Below are 22,161 nucleotides of genomic sequence, written 5' to 3'. Positions count from 1 at the left end.
CCATTTATCTATGTGTGCACAATGTATGGAAATCGAACCATGCTGCATTATACTTGAACCATTATATGCAGTTAGTATGGTGTGCTCCTTTTTTGTTGAACCTGGGATGGGCTGTCCCTGATTATCTATTTTTTATGATGGGAACATCTTATGAAAAGTTTGCAGAGGAACCGTATTTCCTTCTGCACCTGTGTCCACTTTGGTCTTTAATAGATAGGTGCCTGGTCAATTAGGCAGCTTTATTCTCAATTCAGTGAAGACTTCAGTATGCTCATCTTTTTGCTGTTAAATTGCGTCAAAACTTAACTGTTCGAATTTTCTATAAACTTCCATGGGTTCTGATTTCAATGAGCATATCTGGTTATTCCGCTTATTGTTTTATTTTCGTGCGGTTGTTTGCGGTCCTGTGTGGTTCTGGTTTGAGTGAATCTTCTTGTGCCTTCATTTTTGTTTTTCCCCATTTTAACCCAATAATTCTTTTTCCCGCATGCTGAGCATGTGGTGCCCCAGGCTGGGCATTTTTCTTTTTTATGTGGGTTTTCACATCGTCCATACTGGCTCTGTTTGATCGAGTCTATTTCCTGACAATCACTTTCTTGAATCTCAGTCAGCTGTCTCATGTAAGTTAGGGACGCTTCGTGCTTTCGCCCACTATTTATGGTTTCTTTAAGTGTCAGCTCAATGCCTTTAGGTAGCAGGAGTTTCTGTAATTCCGGGTGTCTTGTGCCGCTAATTATTTTTTCTATGAGACATTCTTTGGTTGCCAGGTTATCTCTGAACCTACATTTGTTTGCTTGTAACCTACACCTTGCAACAAAATCGTCAATGTTTTCTGTAATTAATTGTGACAGGATAGGAATGTTGGGTCTCGTAACTCAGAAATTGTTGCCTTCTCTAGTTGTTGGCTAACTAATCCTTAGGCCTGTTTGGGTAGCATTGAAACCTTAATCTTCAAACAATACTCCCTTGCTGCCGTAGAGATTAAACGTTTTATGCACTGTGCCACAGGCCAAGGCCTGTGGCACAGTGCATAAAACGTTTATATATAAAGGTTGGATTTTATGTTCTTATAAATCCAATTTTGTGTTCTTATCTTCCATTGTCGTATTCATACCAAATGTTATTATTTTTTTTATTTTTTAGAATTCATTCCTTTTACAGACTGTTATCTTCATCTTACCAGTTGTTGTTTCACTACGTTTTAGCAAACTCATCTTCTGAACTTCTTCACGTTATTAACCATGAGGAGATATGAATGGCGAGTCTCATAACTTATCTCTAGAAAATCACATGGAGAACACCAGAGGATGAGTTGGCTAAAATTTGGTAAAACAACAACAATTATGAAGATGAGGAGAAGTCTGTGAAAAGAATAAATTATGAAACCTCTTCTCTAAAGGATTCCAAAAAATAATAAACAAAAATAACAACCAGAAACAAGTCAGATTTATTGGTGCTATCTTCAAGAAAACGGGATTACACCCAGACCCTCAATTGTGGAGGAAATAAAAATCCCTCTACAGTCAAACTAATGTAATGAAGCTATAGAAGGAACAAGGAATCATTCCTTGGCTTCTGGGCCTCATGGAAAATTTCAGGAAACTCCTGAAAAATGATATTGACTAGGAATGGAGCAATAACCACCAGAAATTGCTGCCAGCAATAAAGGATATTCAAGGAAACGCTACTCTGTTATTAAGAGCCTTTTTAAAAGTCTATAATACAAGTCAATGTATCATCTAGAGGTTTAGGAGCAGCTCTAATCTAAGATAGCTTTTGTTTCAAAACCTTTGACCCAAACAAAACAACGCCACATCAATATCAAGCATGAGCTATTAACTGTTGTATTTGGATGCAAATGATTTTGCATATATATTTACAGATGATTATTTGAAGTTGAAAATTTCACAAGCTTTTACGAATAATCTGCCCCAAAAACCCAACAGCAACACCTCCCCAACTACAATGATTGCTATTAAAATGCCAAGAATACATGATCATTAAATTTCGACCAGATAAATAGCTGCTACTGGCGAATGGACTTTCCAGACTCCCAAAACGGATGAACAAAGATGTCACGGATTTTAACATTAAAGTAGACTTCATACAATTTCCAAAAGAAAAATTAACATAAATTCATCAAACGTGAATACTAACCCAATCCAAGGTTATTAAGAGTAAGGCTTAGGAGCTATAGCTGATATAACTATTTCTCATGGAAAACCTCATCCTAAAATGAAAGAAAAACAAAGAAACAAATCTAGGTTTCTTTCATGCGGCATATAGTTGAGGTTTTTGTTTCAAACATGGTATGTTGCATTGTTGCAATTGAGAATAAAATTATATAATTCTAAAGATTTAGACTTGAGAAGCACATGTCATTTACTCAATATCAGTTTAAAAAATGTAATCTTTAATGATGGCAGTGTCTAGCTGTATACAACATCTCTTGGGGAAGAATTTCTATTATTACTGAACTGAACTGAACACTAAGCTATTCTTTTGTTTACTTTTATTTTTAACACTGGAATTGTTGAGTAAAAACAGGAGATTGAACACACGACAAATATACAAACTTTCTCTTTTTAATTCTTTTATATTTTAAATTTATATTCCATTATTAAGACATAAATTGCTAATGTTCTTTCTGGTTTCTATTTTGTATCAGGTGGTGGCGGTGTGTAAGCCAAGGGGGAAGAAACACAATTAAAATGTTTGGGTTAATGTTCAGTGAACGGAGAAAGAGAAATACTATGAAAATGTGCATGAGTGAAACGTTTGGAAAAGAAATGTTGAATAATCAATGTACCAAAAACTCTGCAGGAAGACAATCAGAAAATCAGTCAAAACAAAAATAATTGAAAATTGAAAGTTCATTTGGAAAAACAATGTTGAATGCAGTGATGTTAGAGACTGTTAAGCAAAAAAAAAATTAATTCAAAAAGGGCATTTGGAAACAATGATAATGAAGCTAGCGGCCAGCAAATACCAGAAAAGAGATAAAGACCACATTTCAAAGTTCAATGAAGTTTAGTTTTTGAAGAACAGGAGCCTAGAACCAGCTCAGCCAATTCCTGTGTGTGCATCTTTCTCCTATCATTATCTTCTCCCCTGACTCAAGATTGCCACCACCAAAATCCAAAATAAAGCGGTCGTAATATTTTTAATAAATCAAGATGACATCATCATACACCTCATCATATGGAAGTTAGTAATTTTTGAGCCATTGGAGTGCAGCTTCCCTGTACTAGATATTATTGGTTAATATCTTCTGTTCGCTTATGTTGTTTTCATCTCTTTCTGTGTTTCAGTTTTTGCAATTTGGAATGCAAGTTAATCATCTCTGCAGTATTCTTCAGTAGCAACCCACCTCAAGTATTGTGAGGTTTGATGCAATAGATACTCATTGTGATCCCTCACCATTCCTATTATCATATCTATTGAGCTTTCTGTTGTGGCTCGATATGCATGGTTGATTTCAGTGAGGTCACAATTTCCTTCTTTTTATGGTAGGTCTATCCTGCTGTAGCATTCGTTTTCATACATTGTAAAGCTAACATTTTTTCTGGCCTTAGTATCAAGTTTATTGATATTAGTTTGTGGCAAATCAATATCAAAACCATAGGCGAAAGCAGGGTTTGCCAGTTGCTTAATGGCAGTTATCTTGTTTAGGGATTTACTTCTGATTTGAGGATCTTTTTTCTCACTGGTGTATCTCCGTCTTATCAAGATTAACTTCTCTGTAAAAGAAAAACCATTTGTTGATTTAAATTCTTTTTTATTTTTCACAAACAGATTTGCTCCATATTCCAATACTTAATCTCATATTGTTTGTCAAAGGTGAGTTTTGAGTTCGAGTTTATTTGGATGCTTTTTCTAAGCATGGAACACCTTACTGGAAGCCAGGCATTTACAATATTTTAGAAACTTCAACTTTTTTTTTTACTTTCTAACTATTCCTTTAAGTCTGTATTCCTGTAGCACTTTTCTCCAGAAGTCTCTTTGTTGATTCCAGTTGCTCCTATAATTAGTACAATGACAGAAATCTTTCTTAGATCATGTCATACACAGGACCATGGTATTTTATCATCTACTCTGGCTCAACTCGATTTAAGCCAGCATCATTAGAAAAACTGATTCTTATAAGGCTGCTACTTTCGCCTTGTTGTCTGATATTACTATCCTATGTTAAACAAACCAATATTGTATAATCAGAATAGGTGGTGTATGACGTATATCCAACTGTTCTTTCTGATATGTTCTTAGGACTGGCTACTGCACAAGATATTTACCTTTATACAGATGGTCCAGTGGAGATATTTACATACTCAATTGTGTCATATTGTGTAGTGTGTTTACTTATATGTCTTGTCAAGCTTGCCTTTTGTGTAAAGGAAGTCTCACATATTTCACAAGAATATGGCTTCTCTCCAGTATGAGTTCGGATATGTTTATATAAAGTTCCTTTGTGCGAAAATGACTTACTACATACTTCACAAGCATACGGCTTTTCTCCAGTGTGTATTCTCATATGTAATGTCAAGATTGATTTCTGTCGAAACGAAGTCCCACAAATCTCACAAGAATATGGCGTCTCTCCAGTATGTGTTCGCATGTGTTTATTTAAGGTCCCTTTCGCAGAAAATGGTCTGCTGCATATTTTACAAGCATACGGTTTTTCTCCCGTATGAATTCTTATATGTTTATTTAAATCTTCTTTTTCTAAAAACGACTTAGTGCACATTTCACAAGCAAACTGCTTCTCTCCAATGTGTATTCTCATATGCCGTGTCACGAGTGACTTCTGTGTAAATGAACTCCCACAAACCTCACAACAATACGGCTTCTCTCCCGTATGAGATCTGATGTGTTTATTTAAATCATCCCACGTTGAAAATGATTTACTACATATTTCACAATCATAAGGTTTCTCACCTGTGTGTATTCTCATATGTCGATTCAAGTTTGCCTTGTCTGAAAAACATTTATTGCATATTTCACAATCATATGGTTTTTCACCAGTGTGTATTCTAATATGCCTTGTCAAGGTTGACTTCTGTGTAAAAGAAGTCTCACAAATTTCACAAGAATATGGTTTCTCTCCTGTATGAGTTCGGATATGTTTAGTTAAATTACTATTCAGCAAAAATTTTCTTCCACAAATCCCACAAGAAAATAACTTTTCCTCTACCGATGCAGCAATATTATGCTCCATCTTTGATATTTTAATAGAATCTAAAAATTCAAATTATTAATAAAAATTAATATAAATCATAAAATGCTGTTTCTTTGTAGTGTTAGTTCATACATTTTAGACAATAAGTATTGATTCATGTTTAAAATATTCCATTCTCAAATGGTATATAAAAGATTTTCTGCAAATGTGTAGTATGATCTTTTAAAAAATATTTTAAATGTGAAAATACTCACAAATGTGTAAATCAGAATTCATTTCAATAAATTTTAATATTTTTTATTAATTTGCGGTTTTCAGGTTCCTGTTTTCTCGGTTAAACATCCACTTATATGTATGAGAAAAGGTTTTTATCTGTAAAGCAAAAGAAAAGTATATCATGATATATAGTTATCAAATGTTAAAATTATTTAAATTTCCAAAAATAAGACTCAATTTATGCAAAAAATCATTTTAGTACTACAGTAAATCACTTTTATCTAATCAAAGTTATGAAATTATATTTAAAATAATTGAATTAAAGACTTACAATTTTTATATTCTAATTTTATTACATTTTTATCTTATATATATATATTCAAATTACTTTTTCTAGTTTTGAAAATCCTTCAGATATATTCTTAAGCTGCATTACTGCGAGTACTTGAATAATGAAGTTCTATATTCTCACAGAAATTGAATTAAAATATTAATAACTACTATGCAATATAAGTAATGACATTAAATATATATATATGTGTATATATATATATATATGTGTGTGTGTGTGTGCGTACATGTGAAGTTATCAAAATACAATCATGCCAATTAATCTACACAGTATTATACATTTTATACCTATATATATCCAGTGGCAAGGAGAGGTCCAATACTGACTGGAAACAAATGCTGAGATAAGTGGAGAGCACATACAGCACCTGGAATTCCCATTTTAGTACTGACCAGGCTCAACGTTGCTTAACTTTGGTCATCTGATGACGGGAACCATGATGTCAATGTGATTACCCCGTGTATATAATTTTCAAACATTTATAATCGTTTTATCTATTCCCTCTAAAACCCTTTTGCATTTCTTTTTAATTAATTTCTTCTGTTAAAATATTTACATGTTAAGAAAATTAATTCAAGGAAAGCATAGTATTGAAAATATCGATTTTATAATAAAATACATCTGATATCTGTAGAAGTTTTCACATTTAAATCTCATAATTTTGATTTTTTGTTCTTAATTTAAATATTGCTGTTCCTAATCATTTGATTCACACAAGATTTCTTTTTAAAAGCTTTAAATATTGCAAAGGCCTGGATAAATAGATCTCCAAATTGATATTAAAAGTATATATAAAAAAATCATTGACGTCACTTTCTTTGACCTTTCGCTTCCATCTCTTCTCTTTTTCTTCTTTCTCTTTCTGATCCTAGCAAACAAATGAGATGATTCGGGGTTTTTCTCAACCATTTTCCACATGAAAAATAATTTTCTGCCTGTACACATATGCAAATATTCAAAGTAAGCTTACCTGAGTTTCGCCATGAAAATTAATGGACTGTAAAGGACAATTGATTTTCTCACAACTAAAGAACATTCCAGAACTATATATAAACACACGTGTTTACAGACACACACACATTCTCTTATATTTATCATAGCAATCAGATTTACTTTGTACAACTTTGACTTTGCAATTAGCTTCATCCTTCTAAGATACTTTTAGTTAATATTGAAGACAGCGAAAATAAGTCTCATTTTAACTATTTAGCAAACAACTTTATTTGTTATCTCCGTTAGTAGAAGAAAGAAATGGGTAAGTAGAAGAGTTCAGTGTTCATGTGCACACCTGTTTTTATAGTCATGAAAAGAGTTCTTGATGTGGAGACGAAGATTAGACATTAGTCAGGCCTGTTGAAGGAAAAAGAAAGAGAAAGGTATTTAGTGTATACTTTATTTGTTAAACTTATGCATTAATATTTTTTCACTGTTCATAATAAATGGTCTTTTTGTATATATATATATAAATATATATATATAATTCGGTCCTAATGTTGGAATCAAGGAAACTCATATTCACTACAGGTTAATACTTGGTATACCTCAACTACTTTGCTGAAATTGATTGGAGATGGCATGGCTGCCAGCAATTAAAATATTGCGCTTAAGTTAATCATTTTATGTCAGGTCATCATTACTATCAGTGCCATTATCAGTATGATCCTCTTTTACAGCATTGTTTCCAGTAATTTCACAGCACTTTCCCATATCTATGCACTGTACCTTGTTTTGTAAACATGTAAAAATGTTTACATCTTTACATTAACTTGTTTATATTGGTACATTTGCATTCTCTCCAATCCATTAAACTCTCTGGAACGTAATTTTCTACGATAACAATCAGGGAGATGGATATCTGGATTTGCATAAAGGCTAATTAGATTGTGTAACCCAATATATTTCTAGTGGATTTAATGTTCCTTGTTTTTTCAGAGATATAATTGAAATATAGTTATGTTTATTTATCATAGCAAAGTAGGGTTGTAAACGAACACATGAATGTTTTTCTGTTGATCATAAAAAATGTTCTGTTTTTATAAATATAATTTGGCCTAAGTTATTTTAACGTTTCAGTCGACGACACACACACTTATCAACTACATGTTAATACTTGGAATACTTCAACTATTTTGCGGAAATTGATTGAAGATGGCATGGCTGCCAGTGATTAAAATATTGCGCTTAATTTTATGTGATTACTTTTCTAAGTAGTACTTTTGTTCAGAATAGATTTATTATTACTATTTTCTTCCATAATTTCATAAATACTTCTATTTTGCTTAAGGAGATAAGAATATTTAAAAATAAATGGTTGAGTGATCGAAAAATATTATTGTTATTTAAATGCTTGTCTAAAGAGCTTTTCCTAAGAAAAAATAGTTGGTATGATAAAAACGATTCTTTCTATCATTCAGTACAATTTTTAAAACAGAATTCTAAATTTAAGAGTGGATAATTCAATAATAAAACAACGATGGACGAGAGACAACCACGATTCATCTCATTAAACAGATCTAGTAATAAGAAAGCTACAAAAATTAATGCTATTTTTACAAAGAATAATTATAAAATTAAAAAAATTAAATGAAAACTAAACTGGTTTAGAAGAATTAAGAGAATGTTTTAAATTAATCTATAAATGTGCATGAAGACTTTATGAATATGTGCATACCTTCATATATATATATATTCAAACATTACCTAAATCTAAAAGCTTCAAGCAATAACGATTTTTAGCTGCATAAAAATTTTGCCGAAATCTAATTGATGCCATCTCTTTGCACTCAATTATTTCTAGTACTATTACTGTCTTTCCCTGCACGACTTCCTAGGTGAGTTTGAAAATCAGCTCTGACCTGAAACGTTGAAAATACAGTCGGAAGATGAAATAACTACGATGAGATTTATGTGACTACTTCATGAAATTCACATTTTGTCTACTATTATGTGCCTTTTAAGAGTTGGTGCTGATTGATAAATTTTCCTACACTTGACAGAATAATTGATCTTAGATGGCAAGAACATGGTGATTGTATCTGGTAAGCCTTCAGTTGAATGACACAGACAGCCTTTGATAGAATACTTTCACATTTGTAATACTTCAAGTTCTGTGTGACTTCATGAACATTATTCTGTTTATCTTTGTGCAATCTACAATTAAGTATTTTATAGTCTATGTGATTAGTTCTTAGAAATTCACATCCACAATTAACATCTACAATTGACATCTACAATTAAGTATTTTATAGTCTATGTGATTAGTTCTTAGAAATTCACATCCAATCCTAATGTGTTTTCTCTATTCTACTTTATTTAAGGCTAATATTTCTCAGTTCTAAGAATCTACAAATATTCTATTCAGGTGTTCTTTGATACAGTCCTTGTCTATGCTTCTAAGCTTGTGTTATAATCATTTCCCAACCTGCAGTTGATCGAGAAATCGTTATTTTCAAATTCTATATTAATCATGTGGCACATCCATTGTATGTGAATAGAGATTGTCATCTGTTCGATGCTGGTATATGTCTTTCCTTAACAAGAACTTCACTGTTTGGTATTTGATTGTGACACTTAATACTGAGTATGCACCTCAAATATTTTTACGAAAGTACACATTGTTTGAACAGGGGCAGGTGTGTTGTGACCGCCGCAGCCGCCACAACACCTCCACTCCCACCACCTCCAAATGAAAACACAGAATTTCTGTTAAATTTTAAATGGTATTCTACTCTGTAAATGTCGGCATGTTACTAATGGAAAAACGGTTAATTAAACTGCAGAAGAACTTGTTAAACTACACAAGTTCTATAATTGAATACAGCAAAAACGAACGAAAAACATAAAAATATGTTTTTGTAAACCGCTCGTGAAAACGTAACAACACAAAAAAATGAACCACTTTCTTTTTTTTTTAAAACTTTTTTGTTATTTCATGTCTGCTGAAGATTCCTTCATGATGTGATAAGTTACTTTACTATGCCCACGCAAACACATCATGTAAGATCGGCAGATATCAACCATACCGGTAATCATACGTGCCACAAAGCTTATGAAGAAGAATCCGAAGTCCTACTTTACTAATATTCCTGGTGAACCAAGAGCAAAAAGAGATCCAGATAATTGCGCTTAAAGGGAACAACGAGGATACTACAAAGAGCTCTCGGTTGTTTTCAATAAACAGCAATGTTGGCAGCTGGTTTGGCTTCCCCATACCCAACGTTGCAATCTTCAAAAGAAGAACATTTTTTTAAAAAAATCATGTAAGAAAACATTAACATAGCATTAACAAAGACGGTGAAATGATGCAAAGTAGTCCATGAATACAGGAGTTAATACCATGCAAATGGTAACTTTGCGACAGGCTTGATTATCAGACTCATTGTCTGAACTAGAAAACCCCTAAAAAAAAGAAATTAGTGGTCGGTGTTATGTTGTAGGGTAAGGTAATATTTACCTTTTAATTTATTTTAATAAATATTAACTCTAAACGCTATTTTAATTTGTTTTAATAAATATTAACTCTAAACGCTGTTTAAATTTATTTTAATAAATATTAACTCCAAACGCTGTTTTAATTTATTTTAATAAATATTAACTCTAAACGCTGTTTTAATTTATTTTAATAAATATTAACTCTAAACACTGTTTTTATTTATTTTAATAAATATTAACTCTAAACGATGTTTTAATTTATTTTAATAAATATTAACTCCAAACGCTGTTTAAATTTATTTTAATAAATATCAACACTAAACGCTGTTTAAATTTATTTTAATAAATATTAACACTAAACGCTCTTTTAATTTATTTTAATAAATATTAACTCTAAACACTGTTTTAATTTATTTTAATAAATATTAACTCTAAACGCTGTTTTAATTAATTTTAGTAAATATTAACATTAAATGCTGTTTTTATTTATTTTAATAAATATTAACTCTAAACGCGGTTTTAATTTATTTTAATAAATATTAACACTAAACGCTGTTTTAGTTTATTTTAATAAATATAAACTTTAAACGCTGTTTTAATTTATTTTAATAAATATTAACTCTAAACGCTGTTTTGATTTATTTTGATAAATATTAACTCTAAACGCTGTTTTAATTTATTTTAATAAATATTAACACTAAACGCTGTTTGAATTTATTTTAATAAATATTAACTCTAAACGCTGTTTTAATTTCTTTTAATAAATATTAACTCTAAACGCTGTTTTAATTTATTTTAATAAATATTAAGACTAAACGCTGTTTTTATTTATTTTAATAAATATTAACTCTAAACGCTGTTTATATTTATTTTAATAAATATTTACACTAAACGCTGTTTTAATTTATTTTAATAAATATTAACACTAAACGCTGTTTAAATTTATTTTGATAAATATTAACTCTAAACGCTGTTTTAATTTTTTTTAATAAATATAAACACGAAACGCTGTTTTAATTTATTTTAATAAATATTAACACTAAACGATGTTTTAATTTACTTTAATAAATATTAACACTAAACGCTGTTTTAATTTATTTTAATAAATATTAACACTAAACGCTGTTTGAATTTATTTTAATAAATATTAACTCTAAACGCTGTTTTAGTTTATTTTAATAAATATTAACTCTAAACGCTGTTTTAATTTATTTTAATAAATATTAACTCTAAACGCTGTTTTAATTTATTTTAATAAATATTAACACTAAACACTGTTTTAATTTATTTTAATAAATATTAACACTAAACGCTGTTTTAATTTATTTTAATAAATATTAAATCTAAACGCTGTTTTAGTTTATTGTAATAAATATTAACACTAAACGCTGTTTATATTTATTTTAATAAATATTAACTCTAAACGCTGTTTTAATTTATTTTAATAAATATCAACTCTAAACGCTGTTTTTATTTATTTAAAAAATATAAACTCTAACCGCTGTTTTAATTTATTTTGATAAATATTAACACTAAACGCTGTTTTAATTTATTTTAATAAATATTAACTCTAAACACTGTTTTATTTTTTTTTAATAAATATTAACTCTAAACGATGTTTTAATTCATTTAAATAAATATTAACTCCAAACGCTGTTTAAATTTATTTTAATAAATATTAACTCTAAACGCTGTTTTTATTTATTTTGATAAATATTAACTCTAAACGCTGTTTTAATTTATTTTAATAAATATAAACACTAAACGCTGTTTTAATTTATTTTAATAAATATTAACTCTAAACGCTGTTTTAATTTATTTTAATAAATATTAACTCCAAACGCTGTTTTTATTTATTTTAATAACTATTAACTCTAAACGCTGTTTTAATTTATTTAAATAAATATTAACTCTAAACGCTGTTTTAATTTATTTTAATAAATATTAACTCCAAACGCTGTTTTAATTTATTTTGATAAATTTTAACACTAAACGCTGTTTTAATTTATTTTAATAAATATTAACTCCAAACGCTGTTTAAATTTATTTTAATAAATATTAACTCTAAGCGCTGTTTTAATTTATTTTGATAAATATTAACTCTAAACGCTGTTTTAATTTATTTTAATACATATTAACACTAAACACCGTTTTAATTTATTTTAATAAATATTAACTCTAAACGCTGTTTTAATTTATTTTAATAAATATTAACACTAAACGCTGTTTTGATTTATTTTAAAAAATATTAACTCTAAACGCTGTTAAAAATTATTTTAATAAATATTAACTCTAAACACTGTTATAATTTATTTTAATAAATATTAACTCCAAAAGCTGTTTTAATTTATTTTAATAAATATTAACTCTAAACGCTGTTTTAATTTATTTTAATAAATATTAACTCTAAACAGTGTTTTTATTTATTTTAATAAATATTAACTCCAAACGATGTTTTAATATATTTTAATAAATATTAACTCAAAACGCTGTTTAAATTTATTTAAAAAAATATTAACACTAAACGCTGTTTAAATTTATCTTAATAAATATTAACTCTAAACGCTGTTTTAATTTATTTTAGTAAATATTAACACTAAACGTTGTTTTTATTTATTTTAATAAATATTAACTCTAAACGCTGTTTTTATTTATTTTAATAAATATTAACACTAAACGCTGTTTTAATTTATTTGGATAAATATTAACTCTAAACGCTGTTTTAATTTATTTTAATAAATATCAACTCTAAACGCTGTTTTTATTTATTTAAAAAATATAAACTCTAACCGCTGTTTTAATTTATTTTAATAAATATTAACTCTAAACACTGTTTTAATTTATTTTAATAAATATTAACTCTAAACGATGTTTTAATTCATTTAAATAAATATTAACTCCAAACGCTGTTTAAATTTATTTTAATAAATATTAACTCTAAACGCTGTTTTTATTTATTTTGATAAATATTAACTCTAAACGCTGTTTTAATTTATTTTAATAAATATAAACACTAAACGCTGTTTTAATTTATTTTAATAAATATTAACTCTAAACGCTGTTTTAATTTATTTTAATAAATATTAACTCCAAACGCTGTTTTTATTTATTTTAATAACTATTAACTCTAAACGCTGTTTTAATTTATTTTAATAAATATTAACTCTAAACGCTGTTTTAATTTATTTTAATAAATATTAACTCCAAACGCTGTTTTAATTTATTTTGATAAATTTTAACACTAAACGCTGTTTTAATTTATTTTAATAAATATTAACTCCAAACGCTGTTTAAATTTATTTTAATAAATATTAACTCTAAGCGCTGTTTTTATTTATTTTGATAAATATTAACTCTAAACGCTGTTTTAATTTATTTTAATAAATATAAACACTAAACGCTGTTTTAATTTATTTTAATAAATATTAACTCCAAACGCTGTTTTTATTTATTTTAATAACTATTAACTCCAAACGCTGTTTTTATTTATTTTAATAACTATTAACTCTAAACGCTGTTTTAATTTATTTTAATAAATATTAACTCTAAACGCTGTTTTAATTTATTTTAATAAATATTAACTCCAAACGCTGTTTTAATTTATTTTGATAAATTTTAACACTAAACGCTGTTTTAATTTATTTTAATAAATATTAACTCTAAACGCTGTTATAATTTAGTTTAATACATATTAACTCTAAACACCGTTTTAATTTATTTTAATAAATAATAACTCCAAACATTGTTTTAATTAATTTTAATAAATATTAACTCTAAACGCTGTTTTAATTTATTTTAATAAATATTAACTCCAAACGCTGTTTTAATTTATTTTGATAAATTTTAACACTAAACGCTGTTTTAATTAATTTTAATAAATATTAACTCTAAACGCTGTTTTAATTTATTTTAATAAATAATAACTCCAAACATTGTTTTAATTTATTTTAATAAATATTAACTCTAAACGCTGTTTTAATTTATTTTAATAAATATTAACTCCAAACGCTGTTTTAATTTATTTTGATAAATTTTAACACTAAACGCTGTTTTAATTTATTTTAATAAATATTAACTCTAAACGCTGTTATAATTTAGTTTAATACATATTAACTCTAAACACCGTTTTAATTTATTTTAATAAATAATAACTCCAAACATTGTTTTAATTAATTTTAATAAATATTAACTCTAAACGCTGTTTTAATTCATTTTAATATATATTAACACTAAACGCTGTTTTAATTTATTTTAATAAATATTAACTCTAAACGCTGTTTTAATTCATTTTAATAAATATTAACTCTAAACGCTGTTTTAATTTGTGGTCTTATCTTATGTTCTTTTTTTCCGCTCAAGAGTTCTTGTAATTCTTTGCTGCAATAAATGGTAGGGAGGGAGGATTCCAGTTACATGGATCATATTTAGCCTTTTTTGGTGTATTTTCGTTATTGGAAAACAAGATGGCCACCAATAAAAACTATATAATAATTACGTTGGACACTGAATGTTTCCAAATATGGATAACTACTTGTTTGTGCAAAAAACGAACTGTGATATTCGTTCTCGGCATACCTATAAACCTATAAAAGTCAACAAATTAAAGTTGAATGCGAAGGGGTCGGTAAACTAAAAATTTACCTTAAATTATTATTTGGTAATTTTATATACTCACTCCCATCACCAGTCGTGTTTTTTTTTTTTTTTAAACAGGGAAACTAGTTGAAAAAATGCACGCAAAACGTCAGAATTAAAAATGTTAATATCTTGCAAACTAATAATTTGCTTTTTTAACGGAAAAAATTACATAAGAAAGAGCAGTAGGCACTGCCAAGCAAATGTAAAGAATTGTGAAAAAAGGAACGCATGATTCTGTGACGAAAAGCAGAAGCGACTTAATGATTTTTTAAAACCTTTGTTTATCTTCTTCAAACTGTAATTAATAATTAATCTTTGTTATAATTTTGTTAGGTTTTAAGATTTACAGTTTCATGATTAATAATATTATAAACATTTGTATATTAAATATGAAATACGGTTTTACTGAATGTTCATTTGGTTAACTACCGGCTTCCATACTTTTGTTCAGTAAAAAGACAAACAAATAGGAGAGCCGTCAATAAAATGTTTAATATATATTTTTAAATTGGTTTTAATTTGGCGATAAAATAGCTGACAAGAGTCATGTTTATATTAAAACCTAATATTAAAAAAAAATTAAACACAATTAAAAATCTATGTTGTAACAGAACGTTTTGAAATAATGGACTTTTAATCGTTTTAATCTTTTAAAAATCAATTGATTTTTAGGAAATTTCTTTTTCTTGGCAATTCAACTGATTATAGTATATATTAATTAGAAAAAACGCTATTTAAAAAACAACAACATAATATTAAATTTATATCATTTTTTTAATTGCAACTTCAAGTTAAATTTTTGGTCAATACATGTATTTAAATTTTTTTAAAATAAATATTTTTTACTTATTTGAACTCTAATGTTTCATAATAAATAGAAATTTCGAGAGATTTAAATATATTTTGTTCAAATTTCGAAAAAATAAATATGGGAGAAGGGCATGCACTAAAAAAACACACAAAAAAAAAACTTCCCCTCGTATATTTTAGGGAAACTGCATTTTACATGTAATTTCATTCTAAAATGGATAAGTGTCGAAAATTTCACAAAAATCTAACCATTAGTTGATTTTTTCTAGATTTATTAAACACGGGTATGGTTTCACGTTCGAAATGCTTACGTTATTTTAAAGCGCCAATTATGTAAACACGATTTTCGTCTCTTAATTTCCTTATTTTCGTACGATGAAAAATTCTTTTTAAATTATTACTAGTTTATTTTGCCCTTCTTTTAAATGGTACAAAAGTTGTATTGATAATATTAATTTATAATAAAGCTACATTGTTTTACATATGGGGGGGGGTAATTCTGTGGTGACTTTTGGAGGTGCCTAAAGAGCAGTCTGGAACCCGGTTCAGAAACGGGAGTGATTCTATAAAAATAACTACTATTGCGTGAATTAATAATTACGTTAAAAAAAAAAAAAAGAAGACTAATACTGATATGCGTTTTTAACTTTTGAACATATTAAGTTTTCGTCTGACTAAAATATATTTTGTTCCTCTTCCTAAAAGAAAATTGTGAGGGAGGGTTAATGCGATACTACTCAATGAACATTCCGTCACAGAAAAAGCCAGTCTTTCTTTTTTACAACTTAAACTCTCAACAAAGAAATCAAAATATGGCTCATTTAATTTAAAAGTTCATTACATCAAAGTAATTGGGTTTGTATTACTGTACACATAGATTCGAAAAAGTTGTCAAAAAATAAATATATAACAAATAAATATTATCAAAGGCAAGATAAGTTACTTTTCTACCAAACTGGATATATTTTTTGTGTTTTTATTCAATGTAACATGTTTATTCAGCTCGAAAAACATGCAGTGTTTACCGATGTATTGGAAAATTCAAAATGGCGCCCGACTCTCTCTTTACCACGGTATGTTTGGGAAAAGGTATTATAAATAATAAATTAGACAAAATACTATTAAAAACAAAAAACACCGAATATATGTCAACTTATGTCACGGTAACATATATTGAGCGAATTTTTAACAGTATTTTGTCTAGTTCATTATTTATAACACCTTTTCCCGAACTTACCGTGTTAAAGAGAGAGTCGGGCGCCATTTTGAAGTTTCCAATACATCGATAAAGACTGTGTACTTTTCGAGCTGAATAAACATGTTAAATTGAATAAAAACACGAAAATTATATCCAGTTCGGTAGAAAAGTAACTTATCTTGCCTTTGATAACATTTATTGGTTATATTTTTTTTTGTTGACAACTTTTTCGAATCTATGTGTACAGTAATACAACCCCAAGTAATTTATTAAATCAATACTTACTTTTACTTAGATTCTGTAACGCATATATTGTCTGCTTTAAATAAACATCACGATTATATGATTTGTAAATTTAAAATGAAACCTTAAAGAGTTCATTCATCTAGCAAAATGTTGAAAACAGTCCTAAACCGGAAGTAGATTTCGAATTATCTCTCTTCAATCCCTTCTTCTATTGGCTCTTTTTTTTTCTTCTTAAAATTAAAATTCTTTATAGTTATACGACATAAGCTCCTATTTACAATGCCTCCTCACGGGACAGAGTTAGACACCAGGGTCGTTTTTTTAACGTGGAGAAAAGGAACAAAAATAAAAATGGTCACAGTCGTGAAGAATTTCTCCTCCACTGACAGAGAACAAGAAATTGAAGTGTAGTAGCATCTGAAGAACAGATCTTGTCCCGAAGGCCAAGTCAATAAAATTTGGTTTTTGTTTAGAATTTCTCCTATAAAAAATAAATCAAAAGTGTAAGATGTACGTCTCCGTGATGAAACGAAAAGATCATATTCCAAATATCAATTAGTCATCTAATCTAATTTTCTGCGAAGAAGCGCTGCCGGAAGCGGTGACAAGGCAATCAGTTCCTACACTTTTATTGCTCTTCAGGGATTGCGATTGTGAAACGATTTGTTGAAATATTGAAAAAGTATACAATAAAAATTAACAAAATTATACAGATAAAAATAACACAATTAATCTTTATTTGCACTTTTAAAAACAACATTTTTAAAAAATAAAGTTTTAATTGTAGTTTTTTAATTTTATAAAAATATGTTTTTAATTTTATAAGAAATATATGTTTGGGAAATTTAAAATTAAAAATGTTCTTTTATTTGAATTTATATAATAAATATGTTAATGAAAGCATAAAAATAAAATTATTGAAATCAAAATAAATGAAATTATAGAAATCGCATAAGGAAAATTGTGGAAACCGAAAAAAAAAAAAAAAAGGCTTACTGTTAAAGCATACGTATGCGTGTGCGCCATGTGGAATAAAGCTGCTGAGGCGACGGGGGGGAGGGAGAAAGAATCAAGATGGCAGTGCCCATAACATCTATGACTAGTGATCTCGCAAAATGACAGAAAATCTCGATGCTCATGTACAAAATCTTGTTGCTCAACTTCATATAAGTAGATGGTGTTAAAAATGCAGACAGACTGTTCCTTGGAGACTGTTGTACAAGAAACTGTTGTGTGTTACTGAGTCACTTGTTTTCTTGCTTTTTTTTTTCTTTCCTTCTTGTGTTGCAAGCTATTTCGGCATTATGGACAAATTCAATCTAAAGTTGATCCCTGAATTCATCAGCTCCTCCACTGGTCTGTCTATCATTAAGTGGTTTGAAAAGGCCAAATGCATTTGCAAGCTGTCAAAAATAAAAGATTCCACACTGGTCATCCCACTGAGAGTCACAAAATAGCCTGCATTGTGTACCAGCAACTCAGGGATAACGTGAACCTAGAAGAAATTAAGCAGACACTATATGCGGCCTTTGGTATAGACCTCTTCATTGGCTTGAAACAATTTACTCAACGACAACTCAAACTGGGCAAAGCGGTGGACGTCTACTTGGTTGATTTGAGGAGGCTAACCTTACCATTTGGGGTAATGAACAACCGCATACTAGGCTGCACCTTTTTGCAGGATCTTTGAGACAACACCAGTCAACTACTGAGAATGTCTTCAAGGCATAATGAGCTAAGACTGGATGGATTATTATCCAGGGCCCGAAACATTTTAAAAGATGCAGGACTTGTCATGGCAGCTGGATTATGAGTGCAGATAAATGTAGCATTGCCTGTAGTTGAAATGATGCTCAGTGCTTGGCGCTCATCGAAAGCGGGTGTTCCCAGTCAATAGTTAGCACAAATTGATGCCAGACGTGGAGCAGTCAACTGATAAGAATTTAGACAATTGATGGAGTGTTGCAGGCTTGCTGTGGAGTTGGAATTGTGTCGATCCTTACAGATGCAGTTGTTCAGGCCAAAGTCACTGTTTCGGTGGCTTGTGGGAAGGCTATGGGTTATGACCTGCTGCTTGGAATCGACACAATTTGAGTGTTGGGAGGTGTTACAGTTTCACTAGTCAGAGACATGAAAATTGGTGGAAGAAAGTGAATGTTATTTTGACGTCTCCTTTGATTTTGATGAGAAAGTGTGGAGCAGCAGGTGGAAATGGGTGCAAAACAACTTGCCAGTTCAACTCCACAATAAGATTCCAAAGTACAAGGTGCTGATAATGTCAGAGGACATGAAGGAACTGGAACTTTGGATCACAAATGGCTGGTTGGTTCCAAATCCTCAGGAGAGACTAGAACCTCCCAAGGGCTTGATTACTTTAATAGAGATTGTACAACAGCAAAAGCAGAAAGGATGTCCAGTGTTGAACTTCAGTGAATTAAATGGTTTCATAAGTTCCTTCAATGCCAACACATTGAAGTATCTGCACACAAAGCTAAGGCAGCAAAGAGTTGATGTATCACTTCTGGATTTATGGAAGCCATATTCACGTTGATGAGATAATTTGGCAATTTCAAACTGTCCTTTTCAAGGGTCAGCACTTTTGTCTCACGTGGCTAGAATTTTGGCTCAACGTGATGCCTCTAATTATGAAATCTGTTATAGATGCCATCACATCGCAAGACCACACAATCGAGCGAGCTATGTCATCATATGTGGATAACATTTTCATTAATGAAAGTTTATTCTCTATATTGCATATGTGTCAGCATCTTTCAGACTAGTTTCGTCTGCAAGTATCTGGTGCGACTAAAAGATTGAGTCAAAGTTCTTGGCTTGAAGGTCTGGGAATAAAGCAGCATCCTCTGATGGGAGACAAGGAAATCAGATTCCTGAAATCTTTGATGTGCTGACTCGTCAGTGCACGTTTTCCCTGTGTTGGAAACTTGTTAGTCATTTTCCTGTGTATGCATAGCTAAGGCTGGCAATCACATTCATAAAGCACCTGGCGATTGCAACAAAAAAGAGATGGGACGACTAGATTGAAGATCCCTCTTTTTGTTGCATATTAGTGGAGCTGCTGAGTAGGACCCTGTTGAAGGACAGTGATGGCAGCGAGATTACAGTCTGAGTAGATACAAGTTCTGTAGCTACGGGAGTAGCAATGAAGGCAAGCACAAATGTCATTGAATATTTGAAGATTCATGTGTGATTGCGTCCAACCAATGATCTAGGCATATAAATTGAGCCGAGCTTGACATGGCATTCAGGAGGATCAATTTGACCTCCAGTGGGAGGCGACAATATTCCACTTGGTGACTGATTCAGCATGCATGCACCAGTGGATTTCAAACACCTTGATCAGGAAGGCACGGATGAATACAAGGGCTGCTGGTGAGATGGTGGTTAAGCAACGGTTGTGAACCCTGCAATCACTGATGAAAGAATATGAATTGAACATGGATGTGATGCTGATCCAGCATTATCAGAACCATGAAGATTGCCTCAGCAAAATACCATGTAGGTGACTGGATCTGCTAAAGGAAAGAGAAGGGCTGGCACTTGAAAGATGAGCAGGAATGAGAGGATGACTTGACCAAGACCAGGTAGTCAATGTCCATTGTAAAAATAAACATCCGGGTGTGAAGTGAACTCTGTACTTTGCCACATTAATCGAATCACAAGTATCCAAAGAGAATGTGAAATCTGTTGTAAAATCCTGCCAGTCGATCGATCTGGCACCTCTTCGCTGAACAAGAGGGAAACTGAGTTCAAATGGAGCAGACTGACAATGGATATAACACCACAATAGAATGTTTTTAAACTTGTCGGTTGTGGTCCATCTAGGTTTGCAGTATGGCAGCCACTGCATTGACAAGATGCGATTGCCGTCATCAGACAGTTAGAAAGTATCTTCTTTGAGCAAGCTCCATAAGTGGATATACTGATTGACAATGGCACTCCATTCACTAATGAGTATTTAAAGAAATTTGTGGATAGTTAGGACGTGCATCTATGGTTTCAATGTGCCTACTTGCCGAGTGGGAACAGAATCATTTCAAGATCATTGCAGCCAGCAAGGACTGTACAGTGTCTGAAGTGGTCTACTGACACAACGTCACTTCAAAAGATAACGTTTCGTCTTCTACATTAACAGCTGATCATTGCACAGGTACCATGTCAGAGTGAAGGGCATTGAAGCCAACCCACTGCCTGAACTGGAAATAACTGAAGAGAAGTTTAAGAAGGGTGATGTCATTTGGGTCAAAAACCTACACAGGAGGTGTACAACAAGATATGGTACCATGCTATGGAGGCAAAACTGGCCACCGCTTTGCAAATGGACTATACCAGAACCAATAAACTTTCATTGCTATTACTTTTGAATACATTTTGAGTTTGAAAAAATATGGCTTTTGCATTGTGGATTCTTTTGCCTGTGCCAGGGAGTAAACTGAGATGTGAGAATTAAATTTCTCATAATTTTAAATGTTTTCACATGCCTTTCAGTTTTCTTCTATTAACTTTTCATTCGATAGTTTTAAGTTTTGGGGCTTGTTTAATTATATTGTACGTGCCTGTTTTGGAATAAAGTTTTCATATAAAAAAATCACTTATCAGGTAGTTTTTTTTATGAGATCAATCGTGTTGCGTCCATCTTGCATATTTCGCAGACGAGGAGGGGGGGCACCAGGGGAGATAACTCCAATCACCATATAAAGGTTGTCAAAATTTGACTAGATTATTTTGAAACATGGGCAGAAAAAATACCTAGAAATATTTGTTAGTTTTTTCACTTATTTTATAGAGTTTCTGTGTCCTTTTTTAATCCCTTTTTCATTTTGTCCTTTGTTTTTCACTTTTTCGTTTAAAGTTGCTCCCTCCTCAACCATGAAACATGCAAGATGGCCGCGACACGATCGATCTTATTAAAATTTGATTTTCCTCTGTAAAAAAAAGAAAAGAAAATATTTGATCAAATTAAGTCATTTTTTGTATGAAAACTTAATTCCATAACGAATAATTTTTTTCAAGTATTTTCGTTTTTAATGTCTAGATTAAACTAAACAAGTGCCAAAATTTTATACAACTTGATTA

The 22,161-nt window shown here is 30.1% G+C and overlaps 1 protein-coding gene across 2 annotated transcripts; it reads right to left on the bottom strand.

The window, feature by feature from the left end:
• Positions 1 to 1,424: 1,424 nt before the first annotated feature.
• Positions 1,425 to 17,791, bottom strand: LOC145269337 (uncharacterized). 2 transcript variants are annotated; one of them, XM_080125040.1, is made up of 3 exons: positions 17,107 to 17,791; positions 7,033 to 7,094; positions 1,425 to 5,548 (listed from the first exon to the last, which is right to left on the bottom strand). In XM_080125040.1, the coding sequence occupies exon 3, from the start codon at positions 5,213 to 5,215 to the stop codon at positions 4,295 to 4,297; it is 921 nt and encodes a 306-aa protein (XP_079981166.1). In that variant the 5' UTR covers positions 5,216 to 5,548; positions 7,033 to 7,094; positions 17,107 to 17,791; the 3' UTR covers positions 1,425 to 4,294. The 2 variants fall into 2 exon arrangements, with proteins under 2 accessions (XP_079981166.1, XP_079981165.1); XM_080125039.1 differs by lacking the exon at positions 7,033 to 7,094.
• Between the last annotated feature and the right edge of the window lie 4,370 nt (positions 17,792 to 22,161).

Source organism: Euprymna scolopes, chromosome 45, assembly GCF_053919585.1.
Source record: "Euprymna scolopes isolate OS-2025 chromosome 45, ASM5391958v1, whole genome shotgun sequence".
Lineage (NCBI taxonomy): Eukaryota > Metazoa > Mollusca > Cephalopoda > Sepiida > Sepiolidae > Euprymna > Euprymna scolopes.
This window is presented reverse-complemented; position numbering and strand designations above follow the sequence as displayed.

Coding starts and splice junctions, on each gene's coding strand:
- LOC145269337 (XM_080125040.1), bottom strand. CDS start 5,215: ATGGAGCATAATATTGCTGCATCGGTAGAGGAAAAGTTATTTTCTTGT.